This window comes from Hetaerina americana, unplaced genomic scaffold (assembly GCF_022747635.1).
Source record: "Hetaerina americana unplaced genomic scaffold, ioHetAmer1.1.p SCAF_8, whole genome shotgun sequence".
NCBI classification, from domain to species: Eukaryota; Metazoa; Arthropoda; class Insecta; order Odonata; family Calopterygidae; genus Hetaerina; species Hetaerina americana.
The window spans coordinates 50,881,045-50,900,115 of NW_027287427.1; the positions used below are offsets into that span (position 1 = coordinate 50,881,045).

Sequence of the window (19,071 nt, forward strand, 5' to 3'; positions counted from 1 at the left end):
GTGCTATTTTGAAACTCACTTCAATTCAATCTCTCTCTTTTTTAAAAAAATCTCAGTCTTTTTAAGTCACTTGTGAAAAGCATTGTCCTTTTTTGGTGAGGCGTTCGTTTATAAAAGAGAATTTCTTTCACGTACATGTATATATATATATATATATATATATATATATATATATATATATATATATATATATATATATATATATATATATTTTATATTCTCGGCTTGTACGTCAAGGTGACGTGGTAGGTTTGCACGTCCATATCTGAATCCCGCTCCGAGATGTTCCCACTGTTCCTCGCCACACTTCCCGGTTCGTCTCCGTCGCTCCCGGCACCGCCCAGCCCGCCCCCGGCCACTCCCGCGTCTCCCACACCCCCCGCACTCCCACTACCGCGAATTTCCCCGCTCCCGTGGCAAACTCCCGGGGACGCCATGTCCATGCTATCCCGAGCCCCAACAATGTCCGTGGCTGACGTACTCCCTTTCCCGCTCACCATCCCGCTCACGGCACAGATACCCTCCACTGAGCCGCTGCTCATGATACCCGCATTCCCCAAGTCGCCGCCTCGTGCCTTGGCGCCATTCTCCTTGTTCCGGCACCGGCTCGAGTTCCGGTGCACCAGTCGCCTCTCTCCGCCACGGCTTGAAGAGCGCCTCACTATGCCCGGCTTTACCGACTCACTACTGGCGCTCAGCCCCGCTCCAACTTGAGATGGAAGGAGAATAACGGTTCAGTCCACCAAACGCACATAAAATCAAAGCAGAAAAAACAAATCTCGAGGCACCGACAACACAGTAAAAGGCCAAAAAATCTGAAAATAACCATATTTTCCAAAGCCATATATTAGGATCCCTTTTCCAGGAAGGGAAGGGTAGAAGACACTGCAAATCCCTTTTTGGAAAAGGGATCCCAGGAGGTAAAATTTAAAGTTTCACCCGGAGTCACATGGATTAGGGGCATTGGCTGTCACAAGAGTGGAGATGCAAATTCATGGGATGTGAAAAGTGAATGCCCATGTGGTCTATAATGGTATTAATTAATTTCTCATATGAGTATATGATTCCACCGGTCACTTTCTTTCATTTCCAATTTGTGATTTGAAAGCTTTCAATATCTTCCTTCAATATCCAACATTTCTCTTATTACCACACTTGAGCCCCTGATTGTCAAAAGTTTTATTTTTCAATACTAATAGATTAAGGTTCAACAGAAGACTCAAGGATGCCTGGATCCATCTTTGAATGGAATGGATCAAAAGATTTATTACAGGAACCCACTTTGTGAATTTAATGGAAAATTGAAATATTTGAGGAGAGATATCTATTTGATCAGATTAGATTTTAATTAAAACATTAACAATTGCATTTTCCTCAAAGAATAAGGCGATTATTTTCTTCATGTAATCATTAATGACTTCTCACCTCCTCCCGTTAAGCTAGTGAAGTACAAATAAATCATAGGTGCGTTTTTCTGATCGCTATTAAATAATCTGACATTTGAGAAAATACTCCCATCAAACTGCATCACAAGGGAAATGGAGAATGAATGTATCTGCCCGTGCAAAATTACCACCCCTCTTTCACAGATGGGTGATGACAAAATATTACCCGTTTACCTCGGTCACAGGAAAATGAGAAATTTATGCTACCAATTCAGTTAGACCATTTTGGATGGAAGGCCCCAAGCACCTATCATTATTTGATGCATATTTTGCTATTAAGAGTATTTGCTTTCTACATTAACTTGTTGAAAAAGTAATATGTAAGTATGAATTCCTTCCTAAACAAAAAGAAATAGAGGTCCTTGGTATAGGATTCTCTGTTGAAGTGTTACATAGGTTTACACAGTTAATGTGAAGTTGACCACCCAACGTTTATTGGAGAATAAGAATCCTCACAATGAGAAAAGTACATCATCACATGGTGAAGCAAGATACTTCCGCATGGTCTGAATTACTTCTCTTCCCATTGCCTTTGCTATAGCTCCTTGTTTTATCATTTTCTCTTTATCAATACTCCTTCCTCACCCAATTTCCCCTAATTTCACCATTCCCTCTCATGTTTAGGAGCCACGAGTTTTTGTCTTGCCCATACATAATGCATCCAATTTTCTAGGGAGAAATTTTTCATAAAAACAGATACTTTCACTTTAAATACATGAATAAATGCAAACTTGGGACATTTTTCTGTGAAACTCACCTATGTTCCCAGAGGAGGAACGGTTGTTTGAGCCTCTCAACACATGGATGGAACTTGGATCACTATCAATGTCGATTGGGACCACAGCCATGCTCCCCATCATCAACGGGTGCTCTTGGTGCTGAGACGAATGGAATGGTAAGTGGTGCTGGTTGCAGAAATTTGGCGAGTGAAGGTGATTGGTGTTCTGGTGGAGTAAGTAGTGGGGATGATAGTAATGCTGCAGGTGTGATGGCTGCTGTCTGTGTTCCTGCAGTGCTGGAGACAGGAACCACTCTGATCTCGTCCTCATCCGAGCTGTCTGACGCTCATGAACCTTACAATGCCACGGAGAAACCTGAACCTTAATCATTACACACTGATGTGTTTCACACAACTCTAGATAATTCTCCAAACACTTTGCCAGAACATTCTAATGTACCTTGAAGAAAGGTAATGAATCTTTGACATATTTTATTTCTAATTTATCACAAGAGAGAAATATAACAAATGTTAAGTTTGACAAAAGTTAGAAATGTTCGTGTTGTCGCAAAATCAAACATGATAAATATAATATTTGATGAAATGGATAACGGATCTCATATTAAGGATTTAATCAATTTGCACAGCAATATGGAACTTGTGCTAATTATGGCTACCTGAATTGTAATTTGTAACACACTCTGGTATGAAAAGAGAAAATGACCATAGGTGACATGCATAATATTCCATTCTAATTCTTGGCAAGAATGATATGAATGCCTGGAAAGGATTGCCTGATTACGAGCAAATTTTTTTAATGACATTCTAAATGAATTTGTGTTTCAAAATATAAAAAAGAAAGGAAAGTTGAAGAACGAGAGTTAAAAATTAAACCATATTGCACACCTAACAATATGAGGTGACTAGGAATATGGTTACACAGCTTAAGCCTCATCATCCTTAGTTCCAGTTAACATTTTCCTGTTGTGACACACAATTCATGGAGTCATCATGACTTCTGGTCAGATTTTTGCGTGAGTCTTTCTCCAAACTTACTAGGATCTTGAATATTAATACGTTACAGTTAAAATATAAAAAAAAACAGCATAGGGAGAGGACTCAGTTTTTAGAAACTTGGCAAGCACTGAAGAGGAGTAGGAAGGATAAAATTCCAATATAAGATGAATATACTTCAAAATTACAGTCCTTTGTGCTAATCACCATATTGGGGATGTATGATATTGAAACATGAAAAAAATGATATTTAAAAAAAAATTATTTGGTAAAAGTTTCATTTAATTATATCTCTTAACCTGAAAATGCTCCAGGTATTCAGTCCCCTTATCTTTTTTTTCAATGATAGCTTTTGACCCTTGACCTTCCCAGGGACCTCAAATGGCAATGAAGATGGGTATCCCAAATGATAAAATCTTAATCCTTCCTCCACTGTTTTACAAGAGAATTCTCCAGTTCACCAAGATCCAACAAGTTTCATAGCTAGGATGTGAAGCTTTCCCTTGGTTTGGCACCCTTAGTTGGCCTAGAGTGGTTATGGTGTGCCAACAGATTTGAGACATGTTTCGACAAAACCAGGAGGAAAAAGTGGCACCACTCAATTTGTGGCTCATTTCATTTCCCAAAATATTCATTCCAAAAATCCACCAGTTAAGATCCTCTGGTTCCCTACCTATAAAAATTATTTCAGCGGTTCGAGTTCCAACATATTGGCTGTTTACCTGGAAGTTTTAAGTGAGAAGGATGTGGAAAGAGCTAGAATGTAAAACATTTTTAATCCTCATTCAGACATTGAAATTACCGTAGCAAATGGCATTTCAAACAATTATTCACTTCATTTGAAAAAATAATGCGATAGGAATTCTGTTTCTTATCAGTGTTGAGCAAATGAAAAAATATTTCATTTGCTTCACTTACATTTCATTGATATTTCACTTATTTTCATAAATACCAAGGGCAAATCTTCAGGACTGATACCAAGAAAAAATATTTTTCAGGACCCTAATTTTTTTCACAAAAGAAAACAACTACGCTCAATTTTAATTCCATTGCAGCTGTGAGTGACAGGAATTTTAGTCTACCTCTTCCAGAAAAAAAATTCTACGACACTCGAGGCATTTTAGCTTCCACATGTAGTGACTCCTGGCTCACTTGTGAATAAAATAAAAGAGAACCCTATTTGCCCCAGTGCAGTAATGAGATATTCGTTGATTTATTGGAGAAATTCACTTGTCTATGACCTAGTAAGGCAAAATACATCGGAAAATGGTCACACAAAAGAAGACAACCTACAATTTTATACAGATAAGAATAATACTGAGAAAGTCAACAATATTTGCAGCTGAGTTGGGCCCTGGTCCACCATCTTTTCGTCTGCCAGGCCCCGATCCTTCAGAAATTTCATACCAGCTCCACCCACCCCCACTGAACTATCATCATTAAACAACGGTAGAGATGTCAACCAATTCCTAAGTAAAACTTCAATGGCAGAAGCCCCAATCGCATTTCAGCATCACTTCCATTTCAAGGGGAGGCATCAAAAATAGCCAGTTTCTGACTATCACATTTCTGTTTATTCTTCTGGATTTTGCTTTTAGTTTAGCAGGCTGAGACCTAACAATGAATGTTTATATTTAAACGCAACTAATACCAAATAAGTAAACTATAACTGTAAATTAATTTCAAAATGCTTTAACATTGAAGTCATCAGGGTGCATCTAATAAAAAATAATACCAGTAACATCTTTACTAATTCATCACACATTCACATTTCATCAGACAATGAAACTCAGCATGTCGCCAATTACTTGAAATGGCTCGAAGCAATTTATATATGGTAACATACAAAAGTATCACATGCAATGGCACCTCAGGTATGATGATTGCTTGCCCTATCACACTGAGGTATGGTAATGAAGGCTAATGTCAATATGATGAATATTAAGGCTAAGGACAATATCAATAGGCATGTCCCCCTTTAAATATCAAAGGCAAAACTATAATGTATCAAGACAGTGAAATTACCTGCTTAAGAAATGAGGAAATGAATGTTAGGATATATTTTTAAAATGACTGTATTATATTAATAGAATATTATATATGGGCAAATGTGACCATTCCATCACCAATTCTCAGTGCAATAGGTGTAAATTTTGTTACATGTTACATTAAGCAAGTTAGTAATAAAAATGCAAACCCATGATAAAGCTCAGTTAAATTTCATTTTTTTTATTATCAACATCCAGACAAGCAATAATTATAAGTTTCAAGTGGCAAAAAAAAGCAATTAAAAAAATAATTTGCATTAATCCTTGAATCTTACCACATTTTGACACCATTCTGGCAACATAAAGTTAATCTACTTTGTAAACAAGCTCACCTGAGGCAGATAAGAGAGACTTTTGGTGCTTTCGGCATAACGATTGACAGCTCGTAGCTCCTCCAGGGTCATGCGGTGGCTGTTGGCACTAGTGGAGGAGGAGCGACTTGATCCCTGATAGGGGGCGAGGATGAATGGGTGATCAATGGAAGGTCAACAGGATGCTCAATTGAGATGATATAGGGATGAAAGGGTTTTTAACGGGATCGTAACACCAGAGCTGGGAAAAAATCATGGGATGGAAATTATCCCAAAAGTAAAATTTACCAACTAACCAAGGATCAAAAGAAATAGGCAAAAACATCCTAAGAAACTCTTGTGGAATCATTGTGGCCCGACGTATACAGAATGACGCTACATAATATGTCTTGGACAGCTCCTTCTAAAAAATTTCAAAAGCAACACCATTTTCATCCTTTGGGAAATAAAAATGTTTCATATCCCTAGCTAGAATTAAACAACAAGGAGCTCTCCATATTCATCACACCAAAATGAGGGAAAAATAGCCTCGTAGAGCATGACATGAGGTAGGGGCCTGAGTACAGTAACCGTTATGCCACACTGACAATAAATAAACTTTGCACATTAAGCATAAGTGATAAAATATAAAATACTTTTGTATTCTCCAAAGTTGAAGGATTTATAGTATACAGTGGAGCAAAACACTCAACAGGGTGAAAATGAATGGGCAAGTTGAAATATGAGGGGAAGATAGGATGTTTGAAATTCTAATGGTAAAGTGGCATACACAAAAAGGGATGGCTCAGATAAAGCCTAAAAACAGGTAATATACTTTATAATTAGCCCCAATGATATGACTTTACCTAATAAATAACTTTAGCACCATTTTTATAAGCCCAAACTTAAATACACTTCACCTTCATAGATTAAAAGTCATGCACCACAAAATTTGAATGACTTTGTTTGCCAATTACTCTCTCCTACTTCGATTCCTACTGATTACGATGCAGGTTAACAAGTTGATTATAACATTTAATTGCTTTGTGATGATTCTTAGGGGAATTAAAGTATTGAAATGAATTAAATAAAATACTTTGAATTTCACACAGGTAAATGATGATAGCTTTTACTTTTGTGGCAGAGACACAGGCACTTTGGATTGATAGTTTAAATCATACCGAGTCACTAGCCTTTTAAAATTGAATCGAATAACTAGCCAGTTTGAAGAAAATAAATGGATTTTTGATTAAAAAATCACTATTCTTTCAATGCAACAATTTCAGAGTACAAAAATCATTTGCCTTGACTGGGATTCAAACCCAGATCCCTCAATATCCCGTTGAGTGCTTTGGCCAGTTAAGCTAACGAGGCGTCCTCTTAAACTCGGAAATTTTGGCAGTTACCGCAGTTTCTTTGGAATTTCACTATTCTTTGTATACTTTAGAAAAAAATATTTTCATCCCAATGATAAAGCTTATATTAATCCAAAAAATATTGATTTGATGAAAACTAAATTGTCTAAAAAATAGCTTTAGGGAAATGAATAAGCCCTGAAATTTTAATGCTACGTAAAGAGAGATTTCTAGAGAAAAACCTGTTGTTACAGGTCAGTTGACAGACTTATGTTCTCTCAAAAAGTCATGTATTAACTCAACAGTAAACTTCAGAAAATACTTATCTTCACAATCTGTAGCCAGATTTTGATAAGGTTAATAGCCAGCTACTTGTACATATTTTTTCCATACCATTCCCAACTAAATAATCACTCGGTTAAGTCGGGAGCAATATACCCTAAGAACTAAAGCTAAGGGATGAGGAACTCGGGATGTTAGTGAATAATCCACCATGATTTGGAAGGTATATAAATTTGGGAATTCTTTCTAAAGATACCATGTTAAAATGAAGTACCTAGTAGCACTAGCAAATGAGATATGATGAAATCTTTTCAAGTTACTCTCCTGTAATAATTCCAAGAGATGTGGAAATTTTCATTCCAAAAAATTTTATTTGATATTTAATATTTGATCCACACTGAGCCCCTACTAAAATGGCAAATATGGTACATATGAATTAATTTAGCGCAATTAGAGTATTAAATAAAGGTAAAACCTACTTTTCGCAATATTAATAAGAATGCAGTTCATTCCAGTAATGCCCAAATGTCTGAAGCCACGGTATTTTCCTAGCTCTGAGAAAACCACCAGAAAACATGATCCTAATCTCTTAATTTCATTAAGTACCAAAACTTAGGTTGATACTTAAAAAACAATTAAAATATTAGTGGTAGTATTTAGGGGAGGCGACCGACAGCTGAGGTCATTTGCGCCATAAGGGATGGACAGGAAAGGATGAAGGGTGGAGAGAAACCCGGCGTCGGCATTAGCCTACTCTTTACGAAAGGCACCTAGGGGTCTGAAGCTTAACATCCCATCCGATGGATTGTACCAGCGCCATACCTATATTTTTGAACAATCCTTACAAATTTCAAATTTTGAAAATCAATTATCTTGCGGCAGGACATGGGAGACTTGGATGAGGAGGTATGGTTGAAGAAAAATGGTGACCAAAATGATTGCCATTAAAATTTTAAGTCCACAGCTCTGGAAGGTACTGAAGGTTTGTGATGCAGAAAGCAAACATGCCTTAGCAGATAATGAGAATTTATACATAATTAATTCACTGGTGATAATGAACGTGAGATTATGTTTAGGTGCCTAAAAAGCAAATTAGAGTGGAGCCCACTGATTATTCATTATGTTTATCCAAAGGTGAATCAATAACTACTTTGAATATTTGGTCTCCTCATGCTGGTTACCATACCACAAGTACCCAAAGTTCTAAGCATACATTCCTTTGTAGATTTCTTCTCATTAGTGTATTTCAACTTTGATGTATCATCAACACCAATATACCATTTGGCATTTATTAATTATGAGAAAAAAGAATACCCATTCAAGTTATTGATTACCCTTAATATAAAAGTTATTCATGTTTTAGTAAGCAAAGAATTAAATCATCATGTACAATGGAATGCAAATCTAAAATAATAATTACAAGCAAATCATAGACCATTTTAGGCATGTGACAATGTTTTTTTAATTTTTGTACGCCATTCATTTTGCACTAAGTATTCATATTAAATTTTTTCTCAAACAAATCTTATCTTCCTTAATCAAGACTAATTATTCAGAGATTTTTACCTTGACTGAGTAGGATAAAATAAGGTAACATTACATCAAAACTGTTAAATTTAGAAAAAATATGTACGGCATAATAAAACTATCAAAATATATAGTTTTTTTCTGGGTATGTGTGATCCTTCAATGAGATTTCCATAGACCAATGTACATGAACACACTTGCAAATCTAGGCATAAGATTTTTAAACTAGATAGAGAAATAAAATATTATTACTTATGTGGATTATTCCTAAGCAAAGGCCATTAAAAAAGTCAGTTAACACAAACTGGGGCTCGCGCTAACTTGAATTAGGCATTATTTCATGCATTTTTAATGGTACTTTATCCCTTATTCAAATAATGAAAAAATATTTTTTAATGATTAGTGGCATGCATTAATAAAAATGACAGGTGTATTTACATATTAGTTTATCAATCATACCTAAAAACCTGTAAATGTTAAAAAATATGAAATGAAATACCTACATAAATCACTACTGGTGAGATTTCAGAATTTGAAAATTTTAAAAACTCAAGATATATTTAAAATGTTTCAGTTTGTGTTATGGACAAAAATCTCCTCCAAACTATCAGCTTTCATTGCCAAAGTCATCAAAAATAATTCTAGCATGCAATGTAGGCAAGAACAAGTTAGATACACAGTTAACCTGCAATCAACCACACATTCAGCAGCTGCCTTTTTTGATAGATGAGAATGGATGATGATAAACATGGTCCCAAAGTTTAACTCATCATGATGACTAAAACAGTTAACGGGGAAATTATAAGAAGTTGAAACAAAAATATGCAGTCGATTGACCTGAATAAGATTTATTTGAAGAGAGCAGAACCTTCTAATTTTAGATCATCAAAATCCAATTCAAGCATATGTTGAGCTGATTGCATTTGAGATGCATGTATATATACATTTGTTATATTTGTGCAAGTGGCATGGACCAAGCATTGTTTTTCTTTAATTTTTCCTTGAGATAAATCATGTATTTAAACCATAAGTCCAGGAAGTAAATAACTGAACTCAATGCAACAATTTCAGAGTGTAAAAATCATTCGCCTTGACTGGGACTCGAACCCAGATCCCTCAATATCCAGTCGAGTGCTTTAGCCACTTAAGCTACCGAGGCGTCCTCTTAAACTCTGAAATTTTGGGGCTTTTAAAGGAACTAGATGTTGTGACGAAATACCGTACATACAATGTCACATGCATTTGTAGTCGTGCGCGAGGCGTCACTGTCCACGAGGTTAAAGCCAACTTTAAACACTTATGGTGTTAATACTTTGACAAATTCCAAAGAAACTGCGGGAGATGCCGCCACAGTAACTTTTAACGGAGTCATCCGCTAATGTGCATTTCAATGCAACGGCTAAAGCACTCGACCGGATATTGAGGGATCTGGGTTCGAGTCCCAGTCAAGGCAAATGATTTTTACACTCTGAAATTGTTGCATTGAAATGCACATTAGCGGATGATTCCATTAAAAGTTACTGTTGCTGCATCTCCCGCAGTTTCTTTGGAAACTGAACTCAATCTAATTTGCACACGACAGACATAATATGAAACCTTATATACAACACCTTTATTTTGGTTTTATATACACTGGTATATACTTTATATAAAATACGTCATATTCAACTCCGTGTCTTAACAATCAGCAAATTCAAATATATTCCAGCTTGATTCAGCAATATCCATGGTTGGTGCTGCAAAGTTTCAATTTTGGATCAGTACCAGGAGGAATTAACAATTTATCAGAATCCCTTATGCATTTCCACTACCATGCTGTTTGCTTTATATCAAGATACTTGACAACCTTTCTGTAAAGTCTAACTCATATGGCATGAGTTGTTACAACTTTCTACTCTCCTTTTTGCTTTGGAAGTATGGAGAGGAAAAGTGAAGACAGAAAGTGAAAGGGAAGTGAATATGAAACATATTATTGCAAAATATTACATTAAAAAAAAGAAAAAAATATTTATTTGAAGACTTTTTCTTGAAATAATGAAGGGAAAGATGCAAGATATTTTCAGTTACACATTTTTCAGCGTTGATGTCAAACTAATTGTGCTAATTCATTTACCAGGTACTTAAAAAAAGGTTATAGAAATCTACAATCAAATTCTTAAATATAGCAATATTCATATTTCACGCATATTTGTACAATCAAATGCATTGAACTTATTCATGTAAAAAATACCAACACACATTTTCCCATGATCCTTCCGAATACACACACCATTAAAAGAATTATTCTTAAAATGGCAGACTAAAAACCCAGAGCATCTACATTTGGTGCAGTCTTTTACGTTCACGTCAATGCCATCCTTTAAGAAGGATTACTGAAGTCTTCGTAAAATCTAAATAAACATACATTCTGAAGCTTGCATATTCACGTATTCATGCCATCATAACTATGTTACTTGAAAGGTACAAAATGAGGTGAGGAAATTAAACCAAAACGAAACATCAAAAATTCATTATAGATTCTAGCCAAGTACTATTCTTTAGCAGAAACATCATCTAGGTCAATGCAAATTACCTCCGACTAACATTATCATTTCATAAAGCCACATGTAACTATGCAATTATAATGAAAACCAATAAAACTATGCAACAGTAGTAAACTAAAATACCCAATATGTTAGTATCCCCAGGTGGCTAACTTTCATAACTCAAGTCTGTCTAAACGAAGAGAGATAAATATTTCAACACAATGTGAGTTTGATGAAACCAATGGAACCACTAATTTACTATTAAAATCCTTAAAGTGAATAAAGATAATTTGTTTACTAAAACTATTTCACTAAAATGACAATGCAATGACATTTGGAAGTTACTCATCTTATGATATGCTTAGAATTTCATAAAACTGAAGGTTCTTTTCAGAAATAAAGCTTAACTGGAAAAACATCAAAGGAATATGATATTTCAGAATTCGTGACTTCACAGAAAACATTTGATAAATTTTAGTACATTCAAAAATATTCCCTCCCAATTTGCTGACTCGCTTTTTGGTGGCCAGATCATGTGGCTGAATTTAATTTACATGTAACTTAAACGAGTATTGGCCTGGAAATAACATAAATCATAACATCTGAGCACTTCACATGCAAAATGATTTTTTCCTCCATTGGAATAATGCTTTACTGTACTCTATTGACAATACAAGGTAAGAATAGTGAGAAAAAAATAATTTTTAACTGGGGCAGTAGTCAGTACCAAATATGTAAGATGAAGTCCATGGTTTTAACAGATACTCATGCTTACATGATGAAAATTTAAACTACTTAATACAGAATACTGAATCTTCTAATGGACAAAAAAGACATTTCTACAGGCACATAAATAAATATTTTGCTTAACACTAGAGGAATATTATATATACTTTTCCAGTTGATCTTTTCCCAATCTACCATAAAAAATTAATTCTACGCCCCATGCTACATTTTTATAAATCAAACATTTCATAAAGATCAATGAACAAAGAACTATTAACTTAGAGGTCACCACATAAAAGCGTGCGAAGATGTTATCAAAAATATATGCACATAGCATGGGATCCATGGTCAAGGGTTCATGAGATACTTAAATATGAATTCAATATAATTTAAATTGTTGATGATGCTGTTGAAATTAGAAACACCTTGATTGTGCTAAGTTTGCATTGAAAAACATCCTCGGATTGTTCTGATTGCAGGTATTTGGGTATTCCCAATAGGAATTCAGCAGGAAAAGAAAATTGTGAAGATTAGAACAGAGTTAACCACCAAAAAATCAACACACAATGATGGTGACTCAAGAAAATAATCATATACACCCAATCATCTTGCCTTTTCTTCTATATATGTATTTCCTCAAATAAACACGAAAGTAAAAACACACAATTTCAATGTTAGTCATAGAAGGTAAAAGAAAGGCTTATCTAGGTAATAAATATCAGTTCAAACACTAACCAGCATTAGTAGGAAGAAATAATGGAAAAAGTTTGAAATATGTACATGTATGAATACCCAGACTTTTTTCAGAAATTTTAAGCAAATTTATAATCGACTGCTTCAAGATTTCCAAGGAAGTTCTAGCAAATTTTTCAACCTTTCAAAGATTTTTTTAATGATTAACCATGGCTGTATCAAGAATTTTAGATTCAATGTAGAGAAAAATCTTCAGAATCATTGTTAATGGACAAAAGTTTAAACAGGAGGCCATCTTAACTGACATCTCCATCATGCATTAAATACATGTACGTAAAATGGTTCACCCTACTAAGCATATTTTTTGGCACTCAAACAAAATGTAAAATATTATGGCACCACACAAATTAGAAGTTGATCAAAATTTTCGGCTAGATGATTTTTTCTACTTGGTTTTAAAGTTTCTTTTTTGCGGTAGTATTAGTAAATATGCTCAAGTAATTTAACCATATGCATTTTTATTTGAATCACATGAAGCTATCATTAAGATATTATAACAGTAGAAGTGAATGCAAAAGTAAACTGGATAAACAGAATTTAATTTATGAAAATAGCTTCTATGGGATGAATGGGCATCACAGATATTTGAAAGCTAACAATCTTCACAAATTAGAAACAAAATGTTATTTTAATTTAAAAATGAAAATCATAGACATATTGGTAAATATATAAAAACCTGAAGTATTCTTACTTGTTGTACACAAATGTGAAAACATTAGTATCCACTAAATAATGTTCCTTACACTAAAGCAAATTTTCATTAAATTATACTTGACAAAATTCAAAATGACAATACCAAATGGTAGTGATACTTTATTACTGTTGGTAGTAGAAAAACCCAAAATAGAATATGATCATGCTTGAAAATGTTATCAGGGTGCAGTCAGATTTACAAAAACATATTGAGACGGAAGACACCATTCTTTAAAATGGCTATTAACTAAGCAACATTAGCTAGGTACTGACAACTGTAACAACACCAATAATAAGTCAACACCTATATAAAACACTGCTTATGAGTTCTTATTGCACAAATAACCTTAAAATTCACAAAGGCATTCTTTCACCTGACTGAATGTTACTGGGGGCTAATGGTTGCTATTAAAGAAGTAATGTTGATCAAGTTTAGCTCATGATTATGATTTAAATGATTGTATAGGTTTGATTCGAACCCGCGCCTTCTGGGTGGGAAGCCAGTACGTTAGCCCCCGCACCATCTCGATCCCCATACCTTAATCAGAAACCTAATAATGCTGCTGGTATCAAACACCTTTCCCACCTGCTGATTTTTGCTGACAAAGACAATTGAAAAGGACAAATTATAAAATGTCCAGATTATTATTCAAATCCATGTAAGAGCAATGGCTGTGAAACGGATGGACTGAAATGCCACCCCATAGAAAACAAGTAAGCCATAGAGAGCAAGTTTGCCTGGAAATTATGAACAGGCAGCCTGAGACAGCTGAAAGGATGTGCGCTATGGCATAAAATAAAAATGCAATTTTACAATTTCCACATTACACCAATGTTAAGACACTCATAATATTGCATGCCCACTGTGTGTGAACTTACTAACACAGACTTATTTTACCTGATGGCAATAAGGTATACCCTGGATATTACTTGTAATATCGACTTTTAATATGCTGTACTCCTTTTATCAGGCTTCCACTGTATATTTTGAAACCTTGTCAAAACATGTATGTAGTAGCAAATGATGAAGAGGAGATCCATTTATGAGCGAAACAGTCTTTTATTGGCAATTCCTCAAAAAATATGAATTTACAAGAAAAACGAAATGCAGACTAGGTTGCTTAGCCAAAAAATAAGATTTTGCAGCTTATTATTTATTCCCAGATAATAATTATTTTAGGAAGGAATATTGCAATTCTACATGACTGAATACTGAAAACAGTTCATACAAGGGAAACAAACTTAGAAACTTTTATTTTCCTAATAGAAGTGAACTTAGCCTTTAAGGACTTACCTTGAATGAAAATGAAATTTTCATTTAAAATGAGTTTTTTTATTAATTTACTTGGCTTATTTGACAAAAGTAATGGAAATATGGAAAAGGTAAAACCTGGGCACAATCAATTATTATTAATTAGTCAGAATGCAGCTATGATGCACACTTAGGCAAACATAATATAAACAACCTGATTCTAACTACAATCCACCAAATTTAGTGGCTGATAAATTTTTATACATACGCAGTTATTATATGTAAATACCAGTGACCAATCTTATGAAGCCTAATTGTAATGATCTAACTTTTAAAAAATGCTATACAGGAAATTCAAACATCCTGAATACCTCAAACTTGTGCATTGTTACGATGAATTCCTGTTAAAAACCTAAATATTAAATGTAAAAACATTTCAATCACAGCAAGAGAATTTTATACATTGTTATGTAAGTGAGTAAAAATTATCCTTACTCAATTGATTAGACTAAAATAATATGAAAGAACAGGAAAAAAGTAACAGCCTAAAAATGAGTACATTCACATGTTAACCCAGTGAATATTGCAAACTTTAACTGTTAATCAAATAAAAATAAACACTGACACCAATTTGTTAAGTGATGTGCCTGATTTAAACTCTCACCTTGAAGAGCCCATTCTCTTCTAAGCTTATGGACAACCGTGTGTAGCTCTCAAGGAGGTTGTTCTCTGGAATGATGCCCAAGGACGTAGTGGCCTCACCAGGGATGCTACCAACACCTGAACCGCTGCCTCCTGACAGTGCAGAGTCAGTGGGTATGTGGAGTAGAGCTGGGGTGGACTGACTCTCTTCTTGATGGGACATGGCTGCATCAGAAACAATTGCACAACGGAGTTATGTGTGGTCACAAATGAAAGATATCTACATTTAGTGTCAGTTTTATCATACATCTATTTGTGTGTCTCTGCACCCTAAATTTTAACCTTGTACCTTTAATCTTCTAAAACTACATTCCTTCCACACGCGGCCGTAATTGAAAATGGTAAGAAACCATCTCAGTCAATGCTAAAAAAAATTAACTCTTCAAAACCACAGTGCATGAAAATCTGTGGTAATTTCTGTTCGGCAAATAAGCATAGTAAAATTAGAGAAAGGTTTCACACAAAAAGAAAATCTCCAAAACACATTACCACATCAAAATTATTCAGTGGATGCTGGAAATTGCGGCTAGGAAAATATTTCAATATTGAATGGGCTTTCCATAATCTGAGAAAGGGAGACCACATTTTCATAGAACCAGTAGAAAGTTTTGATTTACTGTGTGGCAACTGTAATAGTAAACAATGACTTTCAATGGCAAAAACAAATTGAATCTAAAAATGATGGGAACAATAATAAATTACCTTTGTGTTCAAGATTTACTGTGAAACACTGCTCTCACAATTGTTAATTCACTGATTTTAGAATGAAAATCAATGTAATCATTCGTGCTCCTTTCGAAGGAATCTTTCAATAGGGAATTATGGGCAGGAACATCACAAATTATTTATGAATGCACTTGACAGCATCACACCATACAATCTTGGGACACCCATAAAGTCAAATCATCATAAAAAATAAAAGACATTGCAAAACATTTTGTCGAAGAGGCCTAGTATTTAAGTCGATATCATTCACATACCTATTGGAAGACAGTATTAAGTGATCTTAACAATTCATTAAAAATACTATTAGATTTTGAATGAACTGAAGCTTAAAAAAATTGTACAGCTACAATCAATTTTTTTCTGCTACGCATTACACGTATATGCCCCTTGATATCCCCAAAAGCAATTTGGCTAGGGCACAACTGAACTATTTACGAGCATTCATAATGAAAAGAAAATGAAAGCACCCAAACCCAGATTACCCTGGCCAATAACCCTTGCTTCCATGACCGATTGTTTGTAAGAATCATGCTGTTCAGGCATGTCAGGCACTCCTTCACCAAATTCCATGTTAAAACGAAAAATTGTGCATTATAATCCTATGAAAATATCTTCATTTTATAAACCAATTTTAAATCACTGATTCCAATCCTACAAGGTATAAACTGGGATGACTTAATTATGTTTTTTTCCCAATGCCTGAACAACTTTTCAAACAACTGGTGAGTAACCTATGACTCATTCATATTTTTACGGGTAAGAATTTAGGGATAATCAATTTATTCATCCCCACAATAAAGATATGATTTAGATTCCAAAGAAAGGATTTCAGCATCACTTATGCCCCCCATTCTTGTAAAACATTCCCCAAGTGCAACACAACCTATCATCATCGTACATGTAAAATGGATCCAACGTTAAAACTGAAATAAATTAACAAAAAAAGAAAAATAATATCATCATATTACTTGCTACTTGCTCTACACATTAGAGATGATTCTGCAACATACGCAAAATATAACTGAAATTAACTCAAATGAGGTTCAAGATCTTGTAAATTCTAATTAAAATTAGCTGGTTAGGAAATGGGCCCATAAACATCTCTAGTTGGCATTATTCCAACTCTGACAAATGTCCTTCTCCACTGTCTTTTCTCTGATTCACCTTCTATCCATGTTATACCTACTCTTACATTACAGTCCAAACGATCATAATAGTTGAACAGCTAAAACTTAAACTAATAATACCACATCTTAAATTACTTAAATTGCTAATTCTCAAGTCTATGGCCAGTAGAATTTTGAATGGTAACTCATGATATAAGATGTTAGCTAGCCAGAAACTTGCAACTGTTAATGACTAGGTCTTACTAGCATCCTTAATTGTTGCATTCTATAATACATGAAAAATTTTGGTAAAAAGTGTTTTCAGATTACTGAGGGAACAAAATTTGAATATAAGAGATATAATGAATGTAGTGTGTTAAAGACCTCAGTACACTTCACCGATATATATAAACGAGACAAATTAAAAGTTTTTTTCTGTTCAAAGACAATGCCATAAATTAATGCCTGCCCTTTAATTATACAACTTATAGTTGACTTCAGAAAATGTAACATTACAATAGTTCTATTAATAGTGAAATACAATGGTAATTTGAAAAGTTCTCGGAGTGGAATAGAAATAAATGACTTACCTCGCTGAAACATTTTTAGTTTTTAACGCAGTCTCCCTGTACACTAATGCACTTGGTCCAGCGATATTCCAATGTTTTGATTCCATTTCAAAAACTAGATTCCTTCAGGCCTGCAAAATATTCATCTACTCCAGCTGTTAGTTCTTTGTTTGAAGAGAATCTCCATCCACCGGGGAAAACTTTGTGCATCGGGAATAGATGGAAATAAAGCCAAATCAGGCAAATTAGGTGGGTGTGGCAACAATTCATATCTTAATTCATGTATTTTTGCCTTGTCAATAACGCTGTGTGTGGGCATGAATTGCCTAGATGAAAGACAACTCTTCCTTCCCAAACCTGGCCTTTTTTCGTGTATCTTTTGCTGTAGTCAGTCCAGGAGGTTAGTATGGTATTTTCCAGTAATTGTTTAACCAGTGAGAAGATAATCTATCAGTAGAATTTCTTTCGCATCCCAGAAAACTGAAGCCATCACCTTTCTGACAGACTATAATGCCTTTGCTTCCTTCGGTGGGGATGAATCAACATGCCTCCTCTGCTTTGACTGCTGTTTTGTCTCTGGGGTATTGTAGTGGACCCAAGTTTCATCTGTGGTCACAGACCAGTGCAAAAAATCTTGTTTGTTACTCTTAAAATGAGTCCAACATTGTCCGGAAATTTCCATTCTGATGTACCTGTAGTTGCAATCCTGCATCAAGAGTCGTGGCATGCATCTAGTAGATAATTTTCTCATATCAAATTCCCCTGTTAAAATGTTATATGCCCATTCAGATGACATCCCTACAGCTTCAGTGATTTCTTATACTTTCAGTCTGCATTCCACGATGATCATTTTATGCACTTCGGCAATAATTTCCGGGTTAGTGGCACATTTTGGCTGACCACCGCGCAGATCATCAGTTAAAACTGTCGCGACCAAACAAACTAGTTTGTCCACTTGACAATAGTTGAATATGGAGCAGATTCTCCCATTGTGTTCTGAAAGTCAGCATGTATTTTATTTGCTTTCAGTCCTTTCTTTACAAAGTATTTGACCACATTCTCAATTCAAATCTAAATTTTTTTCATCTTCACAAATCACTACATGGGAACAACAACAGAGAGGCATTCACACCACAGATTTCTTCCCAGAGCACTGACTTGTGACGCGTGTACTCATAACAGACTACCTATTACTACCCTGGAAACTTCTCCCAAGCGCTGATATCTTGTGTTAATTCCGAGAACCTTTCAAAATACCCTCCTATTAGGCTTTGTTCATAGCACACTTTTATTATTTAACATACCTATTCATATGACACCTTTGATCAATGTCTATATTT

At 34.8% G+C, this 19,071-nt stretch overlaps 1 protein-coding gene across 1 annotated transcript in view; it reads right to left on the minus strand.

Annotated features, from left to right (window-relative positions):
- Positions 1-212: 212 nt before the first annotated feature.
- Positions 213-19,071, minus strand: part of RhoGAP71E (Rho GTPase activating protein at 71E) — a 196,750-nt gene continuing 177,891 nt past the window's right edge. Inside the window, exons 9-12 of the mRNA XM_071596873.1 lie at positions 15,293-15,495; positions 5,558-5,671; positions 2,203-2,518; positions 213-709 (exon numbers count right to left, since the gene is read on the minus strand). Coding sequence (XP_071452974.1) covers positions 213-709; positions 2,203-2,518; positions 5,558-5,671; positions 15,293-15,495 — 1,130 coding nt within the window. The remainder of the gene's footprint in view (positions 710-2,202; positions 2,519-5,557; positions 5,672-15,292; positions 15,496-19,071) is intronic.